Source organism: Diabrotica virgifera, chromosome 3 (assembly GCF_917563875.1).
Source record: "Diabrotica virgifera virgifera chromosome 3, PGI_DIABVI_V3a".
In the NCBI taxonomy this organism is placed as follows: Eukaryota; Metazoa; Arthropoda; class Insecta; order Coleoptera; family Chrysomelidae; genus Diabrotica; species Diabrotica virgifera.
Genome location: NC_065445.1, coordinates 98,122,329 through 98,146,075, shown reverse-complemented (window position 1 = coordinate 98,146,075; position 23,747 = coordinate 98,122,329). Strand labels below are relative to the sequence as shown.

Here is a 23,747-nt window from a genome sequence, read left to right as displayed (position 1 = left end):
CATTGTTAAAATCTCTAAAATTGCTTGTCTCTCTAAAATCCCGTACTGAACCTATAGATAATAATAACTATCCCTGATGTGATGGGTCATTCCTAAATCTGGAACCGCTCTCTGGATTACCGAAAATTAATTTTCGACAGGTACTCTCTAAATGCGATTGATTAAGATCTTTCTATCATAGTACGACCTAGGTGGCTTACATAATGTATCGACTTGTAATGAAGAACGATGTGGATTCGATTCCTACTACAAACACAAAATGAAAAAGTATTTTTAGTCGTCTATCAGAAAGCAATTGGCAAGCTGCCAAGAATAATTGAGGCCATGAGAACTAGAGTGGCCTAACTGATAAGAACATTATTTCACATAATCAAGGGAAAATGATCAGAGGCTAACAATGCCCGATTGTTTTAGTAATTGTATGTTGAATACAATTACTAAAATAATCGGACATTCTTCTTCTACGCCTTGAGCCTTGGCCTCCTTTATTTTTTGCTTCCACCCTTGCTTGTCTGTGGCTGCTCTTATCCATACACGGACTCCTAAAAAGTCTTGTGCGTCGCTGTTTACTGTGTCTTCCCAGCGCTTTCTTGGCTTTCCAACCGGTCTATTTCCCTGCATTCTAGCATTCAGTGCTCTTTTTGGTAGCCTATCCTCTCCCATTCTTATCACATGTGTCCGGCCCATTGCAAGCTTTGTATTCTAATGAAGTCTGACAGGGGTGTTTCCTTATAAAGTTGATAAAGCTCGTTGTTGAATCGGACATTGTTAGCCTCTAATCATTTTCCCTTGATTATGTAAAATAATGTTTTTAATGTAGTCTGATTCTCATGGCCTTAATTTGCCTCCTATTTGCATTGGGTCATGCAGAATAGAAGTTAAACAGCAAAACCCGTATACACAGGATACTATGGTATATACTATGTATTAAAAGCTTATTCATGGATCGACCATATTATAAATGCAGAGGTCTTAAGGAATGTTTATTCAAATATACCTACTAAATAAACATTGTAAAAGAGCGAAGTGTCTCATACTTAAGCTACTCATAAGAGACGACAAATATATTATCTTGAATAAAATTGAAGGTAGATGTGAACCAGCTCACAAATAGCAAGCATGGTTCAAATACATTACACTAATAAGAAGAACGGTCGAAATATCCTGCGCATCCTTCAACCAGCATGAATGCCTACATGTTGCATAGCATCCGGTACCAGAAGATACTGATCGTTTTTAGTTTTATGGACAGTTTTTCTTATCCCCTCGTAACAAGTATCGGCATTCTAGAATTTTGATAGCATAACACAATAAGGTCTCAGCAGGTATTATATAAAGAGACTTTTGACGATAATATACCAGAATACGCCTATGTATTAAACAAAACGTGTTCTTATACCATCCCTGACAGTATAAAAGACAGAACAGAAATCCATTAGGACATTTTCTGTTCGCTGGACGGAGAATAACTAACCAGACCTTCAGAACCACTTCGATTTGGCGTGTTGAGCGAATTCGACGTATCCCGACCCCATCCAAAGCAACGCGCGTTGAGCGAGATATTTCCTCTCTTCACATAATTTTACTAAAAATATATTTTTTATATCCTCTCGAAATATATACCAAACATTAAGAGTTAAATTATAGAACTAAATATCACCGTGAACAATCAAGGCAAGATTAAATAATGGACACTAGGGTAACAAAAATCAGAATTTCTGATTAAAACTTATTTTCTAAATTAACTACTTACATTTTAAGAAAATGTTAAGTCGATTATCGTCAACTAGTTACTAAAAATTAATTCAAAATAAACAATATCACATTATCTAGGCTAATCAATTAGTAGTCTGGCTTATCAAAGCTGAACAACATTATATCAAGTGCGAAATCGTATTAATCTACAGTTAGACGAAGCAACGAAGCACTAAAAAGCCCAAAACCTAGGAATTTTGTGCAGTAAGATGAATCGTCATGCAACTTTTTGCATTCAATTCAAGAGAGTGTCAGGCAATTTTGTGAACTAAATTGATCTCCTGCAACAAATTTTGTGCATGAGAAAATGCATTTTCAAAGTGCATCTCGAAGAGATGGAAAATGAAAAATTTAGACCTCAGGAAATATTGACGGAAATGAGTTTAATTTTTATATGTATTTAGGGGTTTTGGAGGTCACTGAACACGAATTTCGTGACGGCAATGGTCTCCGAGGTACCTGGTGCCCAGGGTGGAATTCGTCGCCTGGGACGATCGAATAATTGGCGAGATGAAAATTGGATCGAAAAACTGAAAAATACGCGTTTAATATTTTTTAAAAATCTCTCAAATGACACTAAAGATGATCCACCACTCCATCCCCTGGAGGTGGGGTGGGGGTAACTTTAAAATCTTAAACGAAAACGCCCATTTGTTATTACAGATTTGGATTTGGATTGCTTACGTAAAATAAGCAACTTTTATTCCAGAAACTTTTTCGAATTGTAGATAGATGGCGCTATAATCGGAAAAAACGATTTATCGTGATACCATAGGTAAATTATAGAAACGGTCTAATATCTCGAGAAATACACTTCCAAATAAAAGACGAAAAATACGTATTTAATATTTTTCAAGAACCTATCTAATAACATCAAACACGACTCTCCACTCTACCCACTGGAGGTGGAGTGGGGGTTAACTTTAAAATCTTAAATAGGAATCTCCATGTTTTATAGCAGATTTGGATTCCTCATGAAAAAATAAGTAATATTTATTCGAAACATATTTTAGAATTGTTAATAGATGGCGCTAATAAATAAGTGTTTTTCCGATTATAGCGCCATCTATCCATAATTCGAAAAAATGTCTCGAATAAAAGTTATTTATTTTTACGTAAGGAATCCAAATCTCCAATAAAAAATGAGGGCTCCTATTTAAGATTTTAAAGTTACACCCCACCCCACCTCCAGAGGGTGGAGTGGAGGGTCGTGATTTATGTTATTCGATAGGTTCTTAAAAAATATAAAAGACGTATTTTTTGATTTTTTATTTGGAGGTGTATTTCTCGAGATATTAGACCGTTTCTATAATTTACCCATGGTATCACGAAAAAACCGTTTTTTCCGATTATAGCGCCATCTATCCACAATTCTAAAAAATGCTTTGAATAAGAGTTGCTTACTTTTACGTAAGCAATCCAAATCTGCAACAACAAATGGGGTTTCTATTTAAGATTTTAAAGTTACCACCACCCCACCTCCAGGGGGTGGAGTGGGGTGGTCGTGTTTAGTGTCATTCGATAGATTTTTGAAAAATATTGAACCCGTATTTTTCAATTTTTCGATCCAATCTTCATTTCGCGAATTATTCGATCGTCACGCGAATTATTCTGTCGTCCCAGGCGACGAGTTCCACCCTGAGCACCAGGTACCTCGGAGACCATCGCCCTCATGAAATTCGTGTTCAGTGACCTCCAAAACCCCCAAGTATAAAAATTGAACTCATTTCCGTCAATATTTCCCGAGTCCTAAATTTTTTATTTTCCATCTCTTCGAGATGCACTTTAAAGATGCTTCTTCTGATGCACAAAATTTTTTGCCGGAGATCAATTTAGTTCACAAAACTGCCTGACACTCTCACGAATCAAATGCAAAAAGTTGCATGACGATTCATCTTACTGCACAAAATTCCTAGGTTTAATGCTTCGTCTAAGTTATTTGGTTGATTGATATATTTTGACAAAACTGACTAACAACTATATGTTGGAAAAAAACAGTTATTTTGTGAATAAAATGCCAATAAATTACATATTTTTTTTTAATTATAAATATGCAATTAACAACATTTTTTATGATGTATCGAATTATTTTTACGATTTAATTAAATATATTATGTTGAGCACTATTTAATTAATTGTTTGATAATTAATCGAACACTTCTGACAACTGAATATTGGAACATTCTTTGCTTTTCCTCGCGTTTCGTAAGTTTTATCAGCCTGAAGCAAAGAAGACTTTAAAATCAAGAGGTAATTGTTAGGTGGAATAAAGAAACTGGGATGAAATTTCCATGCTGTTTCAAATTTATCCCACAACAGAGGTCTAAATTTTTATAAAGTATGTTTAATAGGTTCTTGGGGGGGGGGGGGGGCGATAGGTTTCTGTGAGTGTATGCAGGCCAAAGGGTTGGGAACTTTACATTTTATTGAAGGCATAGTAAACGCAGCCAAATATCAAGATATCCTTGAATTCGTTTTTACCAAGTGCGGCAAAGTTGGATGGGAGAACATGACATAAAAGTTTTGTAACATCCTTCTAGCAGCCCGGATCTTAATCCAATAGACAATTTGGCCTCAAATTAAAGAACGCCTAAGAAATATCCCTCAGCGTACTTTGCCATAACTACGTGCCAAAGTGCAAGAAAAATGGGATAGTTTCACCTCTGAATTCTGTGAAGGGCTAGTTCCTAGTTGATGCAACGCCTAGAGTGCAGGCTGTTATACAAGCTAAGGGCGACGTTACCTCTTGTTCCAATATTTAGTTGTGAGCATTTTTTGATGTTCAAACAATTAGGTAATTAAATAGTAATAAACATAAAATATATAATTAAACCGTAAAAATAATTCCATACATCATAAAAAGTGTTAAGTTCATATTTACAATAAGTGCTTGTTCTGACATACAGTTGTTATGTATATTTTTAAGACATTAAAGATTTCGCACTTATTATAATAGGCGAGCGGCCTATTATAATTTGAGGCTTAGAAATCGAAAAAGCGACCATGATAGGTGAATGGCAAATTTTGGTCATTCTTTATGCTTTAGAGGTCGCTGACTTCGAATATGAAGTTTATTTTTTTTTCTAGAATTGGTGGAACATGTTCAAAAATCAAATTTTATGCAAAAATGCGAAAAATAAATTTTTATGATTTTTCATATTTACCTCGCTGTATTTTTGGTCGCTGTAAATATTTCCTTGTCAAAATTTTACTGTGCCATCTTTGAAGAATTTAGATAACAATGAGATTAGTCCGAGATGTTTAAACAAGTTGAAAGAGAAGTTGTTAATTTTTAAACATTTTGTCGTCAGATTTCGTTAGTTTATAATTTATAGTTTATAATTTCGTTAGTTTTTTAGTTTATAATTTTAATAACACATCATTAAAGCATAAGTCATGAAGAAGTTTTCTGGAAAATTTCAAGTCAAAATATGCAATAGGAAAAAAGTTATGTGACTTTATAGACGAGTGGCACTCCCCCAAAAAAACGCTTATTTCTCGAGAAATTGACCACGGTGTGGGGAATGGCTAGTTTCGGTCTTACTTTATGTTTTTGATGGTGCTAAAAACAAAAATGAGGTTTATTTTGAATTTTAGATGGGGGAACATTGTCAAAACCGCAATTTTACCCTAAAAATAAAAAAATTAAGTCACGTTTTTCTTAAAATTAAAAGTTGCACCATTCTTTTTTTTTATAAAACATTTTGTTCTTTGTACTCCATATTTTAACATAAACTTGATTAAAAAGCTAAATGTCAAATTTTGTCATTCAACTTTTGAGATTAAACTTGGCAATTCAGGAATCGTCACCTTTTACTATAAACAATTCATAACTTTGATTATAATAAGACAGAAAGATTGAAACAGGTCCCATTGTCTTCAGAAAGGTGAGTAATAAATACTATAAAAATATCAGAAAAAAATATTAAAATGGAACAGAGTTGTAGCGACTTAAAAGCAACAAAACGTGATTTTATTTTTTTTTTATTTTTAGGGTAAAATTGCGATTCTGACAATGTTCCCCCACTTAAAGTTCAAAATAAATCTAATTTCCGTTTTCAGGACCATCATAAACATAAAGTATGATAAAAATTAGCCATTCACTATATCGTGGTAAATATCTCGAAAAATAAGCGTTTTTTTGGGTGTGCCGCTCGTCTATAACGTCCCATAACTTTTTCCTATTGCATATTTTGACTTAAAATTTTCCAAAAAACTTCTTCATGAATTATATTTTATTGCTGTGCTTGTTAAAATTATAAACTAAAAAGTTTATCACTCAACTGTTTTAAGTAAACATGAAACTAACGAAATCTGACGACAAAATGTTTAAAAATGAACAATTCCTCTTTTAATTCGTTTAAACATTTTGAACAAATCTCATTGTTATTTAAATATCTTAAAGATAACACAGTAAAATTTTCACAAGGAAATATTTACAGCGATCAAAAATACAGCGAGGTAGATTTGAAAAATTATCAAAATTGATTTTTCGCATTTTTGCATAAAATTTAATTTTTGAACATCTTCCACCAATTCTAGAAAAAATAAACTTCATATTCGGACTCAGCGACCTCGAAAACATAAAGAATGACTAAAATTGGCCATTCACCTTAAAGTTGATTTTCGTGGTCGGTATAAGGTAATTTTAGGGGTTGCTACCGCTCGCCTATTATACGAGCGTATTCAATTATCTAGTTACTTTTTTCATTATAACTAATTAGATTATGTACAAATAATTACAGATTTTGAGGAATCATTAAAGCCTTTCTACGCCCGAATTTAACTTCCCACCAACAAAAAAAGTAACTAGATTTTCGTCCAAGCCTGACTGCCCTGTAGGTATATATAAAAATTGTTATTGCAACAAGTGAGTAGACCTAAAAAATTGAGCATCCTAAAACTCTTCGAAAATAGGAATAAAAAGTTTGATCTAATTATTTCAACTTTTCATAATCACTTCTGATTAATAGTGCATAATTAAATTGTTAATGGAAGGATCACCTGGGTTAATTTTTAATGTATTATTTAATTCGTGTTAGAAAATTGTGAACGAACACTAGCATGAAAATGGAGAAATTACAAACAGAGAAGGGAAAACTGTTAAAAAATGTCAAAGAATATCTTCATAAACAATTGCATGTATGCAAAGTCAGAAATACGGCAAAATCAATATATTACCAAACCACGCTTCCCAAGCAATTTTGGATTAACTTGATTAAACCGAAGAATTATTATCTCTTCAGTTAGATATGAGGTTTGTCTTTTTAGTTTTGCATATGGGCGCTTAGAGTGCGCCACCAATAAAACCTTCCAACAAAAATGTAACCTCAATCTTTTATTAACATAAATCCAGAATTTCATTGCGATACAACAAGTCGTGTAGATAAAGTGAATTTTTGAAACTAGGAAGTCGGTCGAAAAATGGATCTTAACCGAGAACATTTTTGAGCAATAATTTTTTACAATTTTCGGAGAGGGTTATTCCAACATCAATTTCTCGCTGAAATGGTTTCTGTGTTTGGGGATGAAGCGTCACACCAGTCAACTATTTCCCGCTGGTATTGCGAATTTCAACGTGGTCGCTCCAGTCTCAGCGACGAATCCAGGCCAGGTAGACCTAAAACAGCAGTCACACAGCAAAACATTGATGCGGTTCGTCAGCTAATTAAGGATGACCACCGTGTAGCATACCAGGAGATAGAGGCATCTTTGGACATTTCAAAGACCTGGATCTAAAAGATCCTACATGAAGAACTGGGTGTTACGAAATTGATTTCCCGTTGTATCCCTTATTTGCTCACAAAAGAGCAAAAAGCGGTTCGCGTCAATTGGTGTCGAAAAACATTGGAACGGTTCAACAAAAAAGGCTCAAAAAAGTTATATAGTGTTAGTGTTAGTAAAAGTTATATAGTTATATAGTGTTATAATATATAGTTAGTGGCGATGAATCTTGGATTTACTCCAGGCCAGGTCCACCTAAAACAGCAGTCACACAGCAAAACATTGATGCGGTTCGTCAGCTAATTAAGGATGACCGCCGTGTAGCATACCGGGAGATAGAGGCATCTTTGGGCATTTCAAAGACCTCGATCTAAAAGATCCTACATGAAGAACTGGGTGTTACGAAATTGATTTCCCGTTGGATCCCTTATTTGCTCACAAAAGAGCAAAAAGCGGTCCGCGTAAATTGGTGTCGAAAACCATTAGAACGGTTCAACAAAAGGAACTCAAAAAAGTTATATAGTGTTAGTGTTAGTAAAAGTAATATAGTGTTATATATAGTTAGTGGCGATGCATCTTGGATTTACTCCTACGAACCCGAAAATAAACGTCAACCCGCTGTGTGTGTGTTTCAAAATGAGGAAAACCCAACAAAAGTGATCCGTTCTCGAAGTGTGTCAAAGAAAATGGTCGCAACTTTTGTGTCAAAATCTGGTGATATTGCAACAATTGCAACAATTTAGAAGATCGAAGAACAGTTAGTTCTAATTGGTATATAACCGCTTGTTTACTAGAATTTATCGCGAAACTCCGACAAAGCAACACACAATGGCGAATCATCCTACATCAGGACAATGCAAGTGCTCACACTGTTCAAAAGACAATAGAGTTTTTGGAGCTTCAAAGCATCGAATTGTTAAACCATCTACCGTATAACCCCGAAAGTCCCAACGACTTCGTCACATTCCCAAAGATCAACAATTCAATGCGTGGGCAGCGATTCCAGTCATCGATGCCTTTAAAACAGCGATTTTGCAGGTGTCAATGAAGAGTGGAATAACTGTTTTACCAATTGGTTTGAACGTATGCAAAAGTGTATCGATCTTGGTGGGACATATTTTGAAAAGCAGTAAAGTACTTTAAGTCTATAAAAAGACAACCCTCATACTTACTCATAAACCTTTGTTATCTTTTAGGGAATGTACTATTTTCAATTTTCAGAAATAAATTTGTCAAAAAACAGGCATTAAGCCAAGACGGTAAACAAAAAACGATCTACAAAGAAGAGGGGTCCTTATCACAAGATGAATTAAAGCAGAGATAACTAAAAATAAAAATGGCACATAAATGCAAAACACTTGAAACTGAATACTGAATACACATTAAAAAAGAAAACATAATAAAACATGTAATGAAAAAATCTGCAAACAAGAGTGACCCATTTCACAACATAAATAGGCTGTGTGAATCAAATCAATAGAGTTGATTATCAGTTTCCAACACATCAGAAGTGAAAATTAACCATGAAACAAATAGATTTTTGTGGATCTTAAGATAATTTGTACAATTTGTAGTTGTGTGTTTGAATCAAAAAATTTAACATAATTATAAAAAATTTGGTAACAAACATCATTCAAAAAATCAGTCTTAAATTTTCATTGAATATAAAAAGAGTTTAGAAAGTGTACAAAAGTAGATGATAGGGTTGATAACATATTATCTTGTCTTAAACTTGTTAATATAAATTTGTCCTTTATATAAATATATAAAGAAAAAAACATTTGGATGTATAGTATAAAATTTGGTTCAAATCTCTATACAAATATCGGGTTAATTTTAAAATTATTTTGTGCCGAGGCATACAAATAAACATACAGAGCCCTTGTAATTCTTGAAGTCACGTCCTCGCCTATTTTTAAGAAGAAAGGGACCGGTATAATCATCCCCAGTAATAGCGAAAGGAAATGAAGGTTGTAACGGGCTGCAGGAAGATCACCAATTATTGGATTAATAGAAGGATTTGCCTTGAAACCAATTACACAGTTACAAACAACAGCCTCAGCAGTGTTTTTGCCATGAATTGGCCAAAATTTTTCCCTCGTGAGGTATAACAATTGCTGAGGACCACAATGTAATGATCGAATGTAAATTTCCTTACAGAGAAGTTTTGTAATATGATGACTGGAAGGAAGTAGGATAGGATGTCTTTTTTCCTGACTAAACAATGAATTTCTAAGTCTACCTCCTACACGACGATCATTATCGATGAAAGGATGTAAAGAAATAATATTGGACTTAGAATGAAGAGTTTTCCCTGATAAAAGTGTTTGAATATCAAGCCTAAAGGCTTAACGTTGAACTGCTTTAATTACGTATTTTTCAGAAATTTGCAATTCCTCAAAAGAAAGTGAGCCAGAATGCCTAAGAGAACGACTTGAGCATTTAATCATTATGAATGAATCTAAAGCAATATGCTAACGTGTGAAGTTGGAGAAACGTTCAAAGGAAACTAATTCCATAGTAGGTAAGATTTTCATTGATATTGATTCTAGCTTTAACTCGGGTAAATCCTTATTGTATTAAACAGGTTGAATTGGTATATCCAAGGGTTCCACAGAAAGAAAACTGAGACCCTTCCACCGCAAGTTAGAAGAATGTAGAAGTGAAGGTTCAATGTCCCTGGTGAGTAAGTCTGCAGAATTTGGCTTGGTACCAACATGAAGCCACTTGCTTGAAAAAATAATTTCTGACACACGGTTTGTGACAAATGTTTGAAGAACGTTCGGTGGTGTATTGATCCACCCAAGAACTATAGTGGAATCTGACCAAAAGAACATGTGAAATTGAACAGTCAATGAATTAATGACCTTGGTGGCTAACCTGGAAAGAATAAGAGCTCCACAAAGTTCTAGCCGAGGACGACTTATTTTCTTAAGAGGTGCAACTTTACTCTTTGCACAAATATCACCAGAAGAATTAACACTACGAATATATATATCTATACAAGCTCCATAAGCTTGTTCTGAAGAATCAGAAAATCCGTTCAACTCAAGCCTAATAGCTTCTCTGCATTTGAAGTTACGGATTATCTTAAGTTCATTTAGAAAAGAAAGTTGGCGTCCGAATGACGACTAATCCAAATCCAACTGCTCCAACCACAGTTTTTGAATTAATATTTTAGCAGACTGTGCCTTTATGAAGGATCATTCCCATAAGGTCCATTACTGTGCCACAGTATGGGGCTTTATGGGAATAAAAATTGGAGAAATAGCAAGACAATCTAGGGCAGTCAATGAGGGTATGTGGCTCCGAATTCCATCCTACTATATCGATTTACGTGATATTTTCACAGTAAGTAGGGAATAGCCCAAGAAACAAAGTCTACCCTATGCCGATGTGTGCTTTTGTCTTGGGGGCGGTTGCCACCCCTTCTCGGGGGTGGAAAATTGTTTGCTTAAATAACTACGGAAGTTGCTAGAGAACCTAATCCTAAGCAAAAACTGTTCTATATTTTTTTTTTCGAAAACTCGTTACTTTTTGAGTTATTCCTGGTTGAAAATTGGCCATTTTCATTGAAACATAACACCTTTTCAAACGGTTTTTTGCGAATACCTTAAAAACTATGCATCTAACTAAAAAAACCATATAAAACATTTTTGTAGCTTATAAAATAACAAAGAGATTGTTTCCTTTATGAATCTTCTAGTTATAACACAAAAAGAGATATGGTAAGTGAAAAAAACTTGTTTTCTTGGTGCATGCTCAAATCAGTGTATTTAACTTGAAATAACAGAGAAACGGTCGATTTTAGGTGTATAATGCTTCCAATAACTTTTGTTGCGCTTGAAAAGACCTTTAAAATAAGCAATATTAAATGTTTATTACATTCAAACTATGCGAGATAAACTGTAAAAAATTTGATGACTAACGTATTTTAAGAAAAAAAAAAGTATGTTTAACCCCTCATCCACAAGAATTTAATTGCATCATTTTCCTTCTACAATACATTTTACTATAGTGTTCTTTTTATGTTCAAAAAGTTGGGCGGATTTAAAATGAATGGTTTAAAAAAAAATAAGATCAAATTATTGAGCGCATTTTTAAATTTTCTTAAAAATCTTCCTATTTCTCCATCTAACTCGAAAATGATAAGATGCCAAAAAAAAAAGATGCCATACAAAAATGTAGGTTTCTTCTAGATAAACATTTTGATTTTATTTTTATAACAGTATCTCTTATCATTTTCAAGTTACATGGGGAAAAAGGAAGATTTTAAAGAAAATTTAAATATGCGCTCTATAATTTGATCTTATTTTTTTCAAAAACCATTCATTTTAAACCCACTCAACTTTTTGAACATAAAAATAACACTGTAGTAAAATGTATTGTAGAAGGAAAACGATGCATTTAAATTCTTGTGGATGAGGGGTTAAATATATTTCTCAATTTTTTTCTTAAAATTAGTTAGTCATCAATTTTTTGCAGCATATCTCGCTTAGTTTGAATGTAATCGACATTTAATATTGCTTATTTGACAGGACCTTTCAAGCACAATAAAAGGTATTGGTAGCATTATACACCTAAAATCGACCGTTTCTCTGTTATTTCAAGTTGAATACAGTGATTTGAACATGCACCAAAAAAACAAACTCTTTTTACCTACCATATCTCTTTTTGTGTTATAACTAGAAGGTTGAAGAAGGAACGAATCTCTTTGTTTTTTATGAGCTACAAAAATGTTTAATGTAATTTTTTTAGTTAGATGCATTGTTTTTAAGGTATTCGCAAAAAACCGTTTGAAAAGGTGTTATATTTCAATGAAAATGGCCCATTTTCAACCACGAATAACTCAAAAAATATCGAGTTTTCGAAAAAAAAAATTATAGAACAATTTTTGCTTAGAATTAGGTCCTCTAGCAACTTCCGTAGTTGTTTAACCAAAAAATTTTCCACCCCCGAGAAGGGGTGGGAACCGCCCCCAAGACAAAAGCACACATCGGCATAGGGTAGACTTTGAATAAGGAGATATTTTCAGGCTATTCCTAAAATTTCATTAAAATCCATGCAGTAGGATAGAATTCGGAGGTAATAACCTGTTCTTGCTCTCATTGACTGCCCTAATCGCTCAAGACAATCGAAAGAGCAGCGAGATATCGCCGGTCCGGAATAAGAATGACGTAACTGCAAAATGCCAAATTTCTCAGGAGAGCATGAAAACGATTTTTTAATGTTTAAAATAGGGATTAAATGAGGAGTTATCGTCCAAGTGCATCGGTATGGCGTTTATTGTTACAATGATGGCTTTTATTTTTATCCTTAATGGTTCGAATTTCCTTATCTTAATTTAATCCCTCCATTCCAACCCTTTTTACAGTTGCGTCATTCTTCATCTAACATTTTTTAAATATTTAAAATAGTGATTAAATAAAGAGTAACCGTCTAGAGCATCGGTAGGGCGTTTATTCTTACAATGATGGCTTTTAGTTTCATCCCCATTTGAACCCTCTCTACAGTTGCGTCATTCTTGATCTGAAAATTTTTCTGTACAAAAAAACTTTATTTAAATATTTATTATGCCGTTTATTCTTATAGCGTTGGCTCTTAGTTTCATCCCTATTGGTCCGAATTTCAGTATCTTAATTTAGTCCCCCATTTTGAACCTTATTTACAGTTGCGTCATTCTTCATCTGAAACAAGGTCTAAAATGGTGCGTATTTCAATAACGACGCAACTACCCTGTGGTGGCTCAGCACATAGTCATAGTTACAGTTCTGTCGCTTCTGTATCATCGGTATACAATATTTTAGAAGTTAATTACGCAATAAACAAGAGTTGACAAAATTTGCAATTACGTCATTCTTAATCCGAATCGGCGATATCTAAAGAGGGCAGAATTATGAAAAAAAAAGCTTTGACCGACCATTTAAATCTTTTTCTGGATAATAAGGGGACTCAACATGCACTATGAAAGGCTGATTAGAAGTAAAAAAATAAATATGACCATTTAATTCGATAAAATAGCAGTACAAATTTTAAACGCGTTTTTCTCGAAATCACATTTTTCAAAACTGGGAGAAACCAATCTCAGTAAACCAATTTTTGTTTATTCTTTATATGTACGACTACTAAATAATCATCTAAAAAGTTAAAAAGGCCACCTCACATATTTATTACAGGGGTAAACTCAGTCGTTTTTCGAACTTCACATAAAATCGCGTATAAGGGCCATATAAATGTAAAAAATTTAAAAATAAATTGTTACAGTAAGGCAGAAACCAGTCTCCCAAATCAAAATGTATCCTAAAAAAATCGCCCTCTGCAGTGGCAAAAAATAACTAAAAGTGCCAAAAAAAATTTTTGTATACCTCAAAACCTTTTTTAACAAAAACAATTCATAAAAAAATTATAACCATAAATATAATCGTTATTTTTTAATATTAAAAATCGTCTTATTTTCAAATTTAGAAAGTAGAAGTTGCCTTAAATTCATTAATTTATGAATATTTAAAATTAATCGATATTTGTACAATGATTTTAAAACACAATATTCTAGTTAAAATTGAAATAAAAATTTTAACACAACAATTATATTTTCTTGCATGAAATACTGTGATGTACATTTTAAAAGTAATCTCAAATAAATAAATAGTATAATCTCGAAATAACTGCCGAAAATTCGTCAAATACAGTTGTATAGTAAAAAATATATTAGTACATTAGATTAAAAAATCATTATGTATATAATATGATGTATATACATAGCTACCAAAACCATATTAGAATATGAAATTCACGGTTTTCTATAATTTTCAAATTATTTTAAATATTAGAGAACTTTTTGTTCATTTCATGAGCCTAATTACATGCATTGTTAATCAAGTACAAAACGTATGAAGAACATAAATTAGGCCTTCATTAAATGTGTTATAAAACAAAGTTCAAACCATATTCTGTGGCAATAGCCATATATTATATTCACCAGACTATGAGATTATTTAAAATGATAATCATCTAAACTACGGCTCTTCATGTTTTGTACCTTAATTTTGTTATCCACTGTTGTATTTCATAGTTTCTCTAAAGTCTCCTGACTATTAAAGAAACATTTTAATGGGCTTGCAATGGCATTGTATATTTCATTTTTATTCTCTTTTTCATCAAACCGTTTTACTTTTGATGAAACAGCTACTGATGTGTCTTGCGGGTGCAATATCGACTCGTATCCGTGATCACAAATAGTACTATCTCTTACGTTGCATCTCCGTGCAAGTCTGTGTACTGCTTGTGCTTCTTTCACTACAGTATGTTTGGGTCGTTAGACATTTGTATACACAGTGCGCGGTTTGTCGTTTTAGTTTTGAATATAGCTGCTTAGAGGGCGCCACCAATAAAACATCCCGAAACAAATATAACCTAGAACTTTTGTTGACATAAATCCAGAGTTTCATGGCGATACAACAAGTCATGTAGATACAGTGAATTTTTGAAATTAGCAAGTCGGTCGAAAAATGGATCTTAGCCGAGAATATTTTTGAACAATAATTTTTTTACAATTTTCGTAGAGGATTATCCCAACAGCAATATCTCGCTGAAATGGATTCTGTATTCGCCGTGTGCAAGTACTTGAGGGGATACGAAAATCGATCGTGCGCGAATAGCGGAGAAATCTTGCAACTTTTTTAAATAATTCATTGTCAATTGAAATTGTCAAATTGACGTATATTTCATATCTACTGTCAATGAAGAAGAAAAATTATATGTTGCTCCACAATATTGATATGATATGCAATTATTATATAAAAGTAAATTTAATTAATTGTATTTTACTTGTAATACTGTATTTTAATAATTAATTTTATTTACTACATACAATTGTTTACCTTTTAATAACATAATCTCAATATTACTTTTTCTTCTTATAATTTTTTTGGGCTATGGCCTTGACAATTGTCCAGTAACCAGGACCAATATGATTGGCCAATATAATTAAAAGTGCGAAAAATGTTGCTGAGCTATGAAACCAGATGTCGCTTTTCCGAACTTGCACGGTCCCAATTTGGGAATGAAGCATCACGCCAGTCAACTATTTCCCGCTGGTATTGCGAATTTCAATGTGGTCGCTCCAGTTTCAGCGACGAATCCAGTCCAGATACACCCAAAACAGCAGTCACACAGCAAAACATTGATACGGTTCGTCAGCTAATTAACGATGACCGCCGTGTAACATACCGGGAGATAGGGGCATCTTTGGGAATTTCAAAGACCTCGATCCAAAAGATCCCACATGAAGAACTGGGTTTTACAAAGTTGGTTTCCCTTTGGATCCCTCATTTGCTCACGGAAGAGTAAAAAGCGGTTCGCGTCAATTGGTGTCGAAAAACATTGGAATGGTTCAACAAAAGAAGCTCAAAAAACGTTTATAGTATTGTTAGTGGCGATGAATCTTGGATTTACTCCTACGAACCGGAAAATAAACGCCAATCCGCTGTGTGGGTCTTCCAACAAGTGATGCGTTCTCGAAGTGTGTAAAAGAAAATTGTCGTAACTTTTTTGTCAAAGTCAGGTCATGTGGCAACAATTACTTTATAAAATCGAAGAATGTCAAAGGCGTCAACACACAATGGCGAATCATCCTACATCAGGACAATGAAAGTGCTCACACTGCCAAAAAGACAATAAAGCTTTTGGAGTTTCAAAACATCAAATAGGGAACTTGCACTAAAAAATTTTTTAGCATAAAATTGTTAATTTATGTTTTAAAATGTTATATTCAAAATATTACGTCTTAACAATGAATAGTGTACGTACAACTTCTAATCAAAGTTCCGCGCCTAAAATTTCCGTTTTAAACAACTTCAAAAGCGAGACCTGGGGTCTGACGTCACAGGCCGCTCGTATCGTTTGTCCGTTCGGGGTGGGCTATTGCATTTAATGCAGTTTGCCCATAGATAAATAATATTGGGACCGTGCAAGTTCGGCAAAGCGACCTCTATTTCTACGCTCTGTACTTTTATTCGCACTTTTAATTATATTGGCCAATTATATTAGTCCTGGTTGCTCGATAATTGTCAAGACCATAGTCCAAAAAAATAATAAGAAGAAAAAAATAAGATGCAGGTTATGTTTAGCAAACGTAAACAATTGTATGTAGTAAATAAAATCCGTTATTAAAATGCAGTATTGCAAGCAAAATACAATTAATTAAATTTATCTTTATATAATAATTGCATATCATATCAATATTGTGGAGCAATATATAATTTTTCTAAGTCAATGACAGAAGGTATGAAATATACGTCAATTTGACAATTTCAATTGACAATATGAATTATTTAAGATAGTTGCAATATTTCTCCGCGACTCGCGCACGGTCGTTTCTCGTTTCCCTTTCCAAGTACTTGCACACCGCGAATAGTTGAAATATCTTGTTTTACTCTGTGGCAAAAATGATTTTTTCTGTGACAGGCAAAATATTAACATTTTATCTCCGTTGACAAGTATCAAAAAGTTCTTTTTTATGAAATTACTTTTGTCGTTTCTTGTGTTAAAGAACAAAGAAACAAGTAACTTAATAGTATGCGGTCTACAGTCGGGTTTCTACTATAGCTTGCGGTCTACCGAGGGATGCGGTGTAAGTATAAGCTGAGATGATAAAGATATTAACTTGTAAAATTACAATAATGATTCTTCTTATTTATGCGTATTATTAACTTTGTAAAAAAGGATTTTGTTGGCTATGTACACGTTCTATCGGTACGTCTGCTAATCACCATAATCTTTTCTCGGAAGGCTTTGAACACAATAATGAAAGGCTCCAGTAGGTACTAATAAACATTACATAAACATTACAATAAAATATAATCTTTATTATAATGCAAATTACACCGTAATCTTTTCCAGGATATACGAAATCCTTCGATTAGAGGTAGGTAGATCAAACCCACGGGGTAAACCGCATACTATAATATAATGGTACCAAACTATCGTTATAAACGGTTTAAACATGCTTATTAATAACTCTTACTTATTTGCCTTGACACCTCGCATTTCTCCAATAGAATACCTTTCACTACTTTTTATAAAAGTTGCCACGATGAAGACATCAACGGTAGGTAAGTTAGTCAGATTGACCTTTTGAAAAACCCTCGTCCGTCATATTATGCGTTTTAAACTCTTTACAAAGTAGCACTCAACTTAATCAATTTCAGTTTAAAACTAAGCTGATTGGGGAACTACTTATTACAATATATAAGATGAACATAAATAATACCTAGGAATTTTCCATTAAAGTCGATTAAAATGTAATATACCCGTGATACCTACCCTAATCGCGTTGTTTCCGACTAGCTAGCCCGGTTGACCGTGGCCCGTGACGTCGAACCAATAGAAGGACGTTCAAGAGCCTACTAAGATATTTGAATTTTATAGCATTTTCAAAACGTCGTAATTAGCGTACGGGTTAAAAATATTTGTTTTTTTCGCATGCAAGCGTTTTAAGATCATGTTACCTTATGTTTTTTAATATCATTTTATTATTTAAAAATTTATGCAAGTTCCCTATTGTTAAACCGTCCACCGTATAGCCCCGACTTAAGTCCCAACGACTTCACGTTAACAAAGATCAATAATAATTCAATGTCTTTAAAACAACAATTTTGCAGGTGTCAACTGAAGACTGGAATAACTGTTTTAGCAATTGGTTTGAACATACGCAAAAGTGTATCGATATTGGTGGGACATATTTTGAAAAGCAATACAGTACTTTCAAGTACATATATTTTTTGTCTTTATGGCTATATGCAAAACTAAAAAAACAACCCTCGTAAGATCGACATTATATCCGTGACTACAAACAGTATGATCTATGTTGTTTCTCCGTGTGAGTCTGTGTACTGGGTGTGCTTCTCTCAGTATTCTAATACTGTATACTTAAGACGTTCGTCAGTTGTATACACAGTGATATTCTTTCTAATCCTAATATTAATCATCAGTTTTCAGTTTCGATGTTTAACATCTTCCAGGCGTCCAGTGACAGCTAGTTTTTTTAAATACCGATTCATATGTCAACACTGGGATAGTGCACTGGTTATATAGTTATTTTTGGCGTGTGTATCTTTGTAATGCGTGTATTTTTCCTAAAATAGTTATGAGAAACTTCTTTTTTACTTAAGTACTGAAATATCTTAATTAAAGAAAGAAATTAAGAATTAAGAATCGAATTATCCTTACAAAAAAGATACGACAGAATAACTGTATATCTCACATGTATTAATACACACCTTACCGTTTTATTTCACCAGTTTTCAAAAATCAAGTGATGGGGAAAACCGTGAATTTACAAAATTCAATCACAGGACTAAAAAAATTTCGATCTCTTGAACACCAATCAACATTCGAATTCGTTTGCTGTTATAGCGTTCAAAGTCAACATCAGTCCTTCTAAATTGGCCATCTCTTGATTGAGTTCCTCTGTCGAATGAGACGGTTTTAGTCGTTGTACTTCTTCGGCCGTATGCGGAGGAGGATTGGACGAGTTTATTCTAGAGGCTGAGATCACAGGGTTTGCCGGTGGACTTCCCCCTGCCAAGGGTTTCTTGAAAGGGGAGGTAGTAGGTCTCACAGTCACTAAAAATATACAATTTAATAAACAACTTTTTCCCGCTTAAACTTTATATGGTATTGAGAGGGAGGATCACTGTGATGTGATCATAGGCGTACCTAATTATAGGCATATAGTTTGATATAAAAAATTTTAGTCACTAATGTGCACTATAAGAAGTGTTACGGGCCAAGTTAGATTAACGGGTAAACCTAGGATTACCCGGGTAAAGTGCGAAGTACCCGCGAGATATCTGTAATATCCGATAGTAAGTCCGAAATATAATTAAAATGGTTATTTACTCGGGTAAAACACATTCTACCTGCTGCCATTTTGTTAAATGCTTAATTACATACATACTAGTAATGACAAGGCCGTAACTGTTTGAAAGATATCTTAAATTTAAGAAAAAACGCATTTTACAAAAGTAAGGAAAGTAAAACTATAAATACTGCAGAAATAAAATGTATATACAATTAGCGCCAACATACTAGACACATAGGGACATTGAGCTATTACAGTCCTGGAACCTTCACTTGTTGCAATGTTTATTTTTATGTCTAGTGACGTTTAGAACGTCAGAAAATGTATAGAAACCAATAGAAACTGAATATTAACATATAAAGTTGACAAATAATAGATCAGTTGTATTAAATACAGCTGATCTAATTTTGACTAGAGCTCCATTCCCGGGAAAGTCCCGGGACAAATTTCCCGCAAAAATCAGCAAAAAACGGAAATCCCGATTCCCGGGAATTCTTACAGATTTCCCGGGATTTTTTAATATATTATTTTAAATTATGATCGGAGATATTACTAACTCACAATAACTTAGAATAAATGATTCTGATTCAATTATCTATGTGTGCTTAATAATCATTTTAAGAGCCTAGGCGCAAATATTTTACCAAGCGAATCGATACTTTTGTATCCCTACTTTTTCTTTATTTACACGGTAAATTACGTGTATTAAATAAAATTCTCACTGGTATAGAAGCTTTAAAATTGTCACTGTCAGTGTCAAATATTTAGTGGTCTTGTCACCACATTCTGTTCGACTGAGTGCGTTGTATGACAAAGATAGCAAATGTTCTATTTGAAAATATCACCACGGATATGGTTTTCATTTTTTTCGAATCCTGGAAAAACTAATAAATATTTTTGAAAAATTTAAACGCAGAATGAAAGTTTACATCATTACCGAGGGGATAAAGTCCCTTAGAAGAAACAAAAGGTTTCTTTTGAATAATATGTTTGAAATTAAAAATCACACTCAATTTTCTCTTCTTTTTCATCCCTGTAACTTATTAGAATAAACATTATAGAAGTTTTCAGGGACTTTCTACCCTCGGTAGTGATGTAATCTCTCATTTTGCGTTTATATTTTTCAAAAATACTTATTAATTTTCTCAGGATTCGAAAACAATTAATGCATTTAAACAGTATTAGAGCCGAAAGTCTGCGCCTATCCCCTTAAATTATTCCACATAAAATATTTCTTTTTCAATTATAGTTTAAACCTTCCAATTTTAAATCAGAATGTACCATATCTGTCAGCATAAACATTCTATTATTTAAGCGACTGATCTGATTCAATTTTAAGCATCCAAAATTACAACATAAATATTTATTTTGAATTAAAATTATGTTTATGAAGAATTATAACAAGTCATTAAACAAGAGCTCGTGCTGTACGACAATTCAAGTAAGCTGACCGGACATTAAAAAATACTCACTGTACAAAAAAAAAGAGCCAGCCTGAAAGATCAAACAATGAACAATTTATGATGTCTTAAAACATATTTTAATAATAAAAGCAGCGAACATTCAAATTAAACACAAAATAATTTTCCTATTTTTAAAATTTTTTTTTAAATAATTTTGAATTTTCTTTTAAATTTTTGAATTTTTCTAATAATTTTTTTAATCAAATTTATACGTTTTTATACTAAGTGCATTGAAACAATAATTAAACAAAAATAATTTTTTCTTTTTATTTTTAAATTTCCCCATTCCCGGGAAATCGGAAAAAGCCGGGAAAATGGAGCTCCAATTTTGACGTTTACAGTTGTTGTGATTTTGTTAAAGTTGTAAAAGTTTTAAAGTATGGTGAAATTCTTGGCGTTTGAATAAAGTTATTTAAAAAAAAAGTAATAATACTATTAACTAATGTATTTTTTGTATCGAAAAACAATTATTTTGAATTGTGTTTTGACAGTGACATGACGGGGATGAAAATCACATCTGAGAACGAACCGGATTAGCCCATAAGCATAGCAATTAGGTACCTACCCATGTGTCTAGTACGGTGACTCTTACTGTATATAAAAGTCCGTATTATGCTTTTTTAATAACAGTCCAACAGTTTTAATTAATAAAATAGACAACTAAATTATAGATTATTGATAAGTTGACGAAATGTAAAATTGATTAAGTGAAATTAAAGCGGCCACAGTTTTACTTGTTCTAACGAAGGAAATGTATTTGAAATAATCGCGTTTACTCAATATAACCGGATTGTCAAGATATAAATACGTCTTAAGATATCGTCACGTCATCCTTGCAATTATTCCAAACGACACAACCTTTTCGTCTTGCTGATAAAAATCTACTAACTATCGAACCCGACGGTAAAAAAAAATCTATTACATCTAGTTTCCTTCTTCCTCATGGTTTAATCCGTTTTCGCCTGAGAACTAATCTATTAAAATTAGTTCAAAGGGCTATAATGTTATTTTTATGTCTTAACTGCGATTGAAAATAAACACAATCTTCGCACCACCGTCTATTGGTTCCACCCATCTGTCCACACTTCTGACCCTGTGGGCGTCGAAGGACGCTCTTTTCGTGTTCCTATTAATAACTAAGAAAAATTATAAACAAGAAACTTAAAATTTAAGATACAATATTTACAATTCTACATATATATTTGTTAAAACAAGACACGCTGCTGTGGCATTCGGAGTTACAAATATTTCCAGAAGCTTTACATTAGCATTACCCGGGTAATCCTAGGTTTGCCCGTTAACCTAACTTTACCCGTAACCTAACTACATCACTGGTAATAAACTAAATATTAGGCTGTTCAATAAGTTTTTCGGTTCGATAAGATAGGGAGTTGCTACTAGCTTAATTTTATTTTGTTATGTTGGTACACTCTTCATATTATGAACGTGTGTGTGAAGTTTCATTTCAATCTGTCAATTCATTCTTTGTTTATAAGCTTTATTTACATAGCATTCGCGTGTCACAGTATTTTTTACAGTGGAAATAATCAAGTATCGTGCAGTGATTGAATTTTTACTTTTGGAAGGTTTAAAAGCAAAGAAATTTATGAACGAATGTTGAAAGTGTATAAGGACTCTTCGCCTTCAATTAATACAGTAGAAAGATCGGTTACTGATTTTAAACGTGATTGTACAAGCCTTGAAGGCGGCCCACGTCAAGGACACTCCAAAAACAGCAACAGCAGCAGAAATCGTAGAAAAAATACAGGATATCGTATTGAAAAATCATCGAGTAACTGAAAAAAATTTAGTAGAAGCTCTAGGCATCTCGTTGGACAGCGTAAGCAACATTTTGACTGAAGTATTGAGTTTCAGAAGGCTGTGTTTACAATGGGTGCCGTATTCGCTAAAAACGGAACAAAAACACATTCGAATGCAACTTTCTCAACAACATTGATAGCGTTTTCGAAAGGATAAAGTAGATTTTGTTCGTCGATTGATCATTATACAAAAGACTTGGGCCTATCACCATGATCCTGAATCAAAACAAGAGGCTAAAGAGTGGTTTGAACCTGGTTCTTCAGCTCCGAAAAGAGTTCATATCCAGAAATCGGCTAAGGAGTTAGTATCAGTTTTTTGGGATGCGGGAAATCTAATTAACAAACTAATTTGGTTGCAGATTGAAAGGCATATCATGGAGCCCACTATTGAAAAATAGGTACTTTTTTGTAACGAAGAGGAAATTATGTGTTTACTTTTCTATACCGTGTGTTATTTCAGGTAGAAAATTGGCCATGTGGGTAGTTTTAATATTGGGGACGAATTTAGTACGACCAAATATTTGAAGGCTAAGAAAAAATAAATATATTGTTTTTTTAGTCTCACGGTAAATACCAACACAGCCAGACAAAATTTTGTAAAACGATACAAGGATTTTACACAGGGATTACACTATTCCCACTCAGGGGCCGATTAGGGCATTTTTATTAAGGAGCAAAGGAAGCCCTAGGGCCTAGGATATATTAGATAAATATACACATCAAAGAAAGATATAAGGTACCAGCAAAGGGTGTTATTATATCTGTATTTTCGTAATTACAATGTAATTCGACATGTAAGCTTTAAAAAAACATATGTTTTGTATACTTAATTTTAGTTTATAACTCTTTGTCTCTCAATACCAAGTAAAGTGTGGTTTTATAGATAAAATAATATTTTTACAGATTACTTACCAATATGTTTAGGTTGGGGAGTACTAGGTGCTGATATTGGCGGAGGAGCTGGTACAGTAAAGCTCTTAAGTGGGTGGCCTTGGGCCTGCAGTCTTTTCGTTGAATCCACCGACCAACCAGAGGACGGGGGCGTTCCATATCCGCCTCCAGTAGGCGTTGGCTGAGGATGACTAAAAAAGACATTAAAATCATACATTCAAAAAAATAAAT

The 23,747-nt window shown here is 33.4% G+C and overlaps 1 protein-coding gene across 2 annotated transcripts in view; it reads right to left on the bottom strand.

The window, feature by feature from the left end:
- Nucleotides 1–18,623: 18,623 nt before the first annotated feature.
- LOC126881976 (neogenin) overlaps nt 18,624–23,747 on the bottom strand; it is a 110,872-nt gene continuing 105,748 nt past the window's right edge. For both annotated transcript variants that reach the window (XM_050646725.1, XM_050646726.1), the window contains 2 exons: nt 23,538–23,707; nt 18,624–19,104 (listed from right to left, as the gene is read on the bottom strand). In XM_050646725.1, the coding sequence (XP_050502682.1) occupies nt 18,866–19,104; nt 23,538–23,707 (409 nt within the window). In that variant the 3' untranslated portion in view covers nt 18,624–18,865. The remainder of the gene's footprint in view (nt 19,105–23,537; nt 23,708–23,747) is intronic.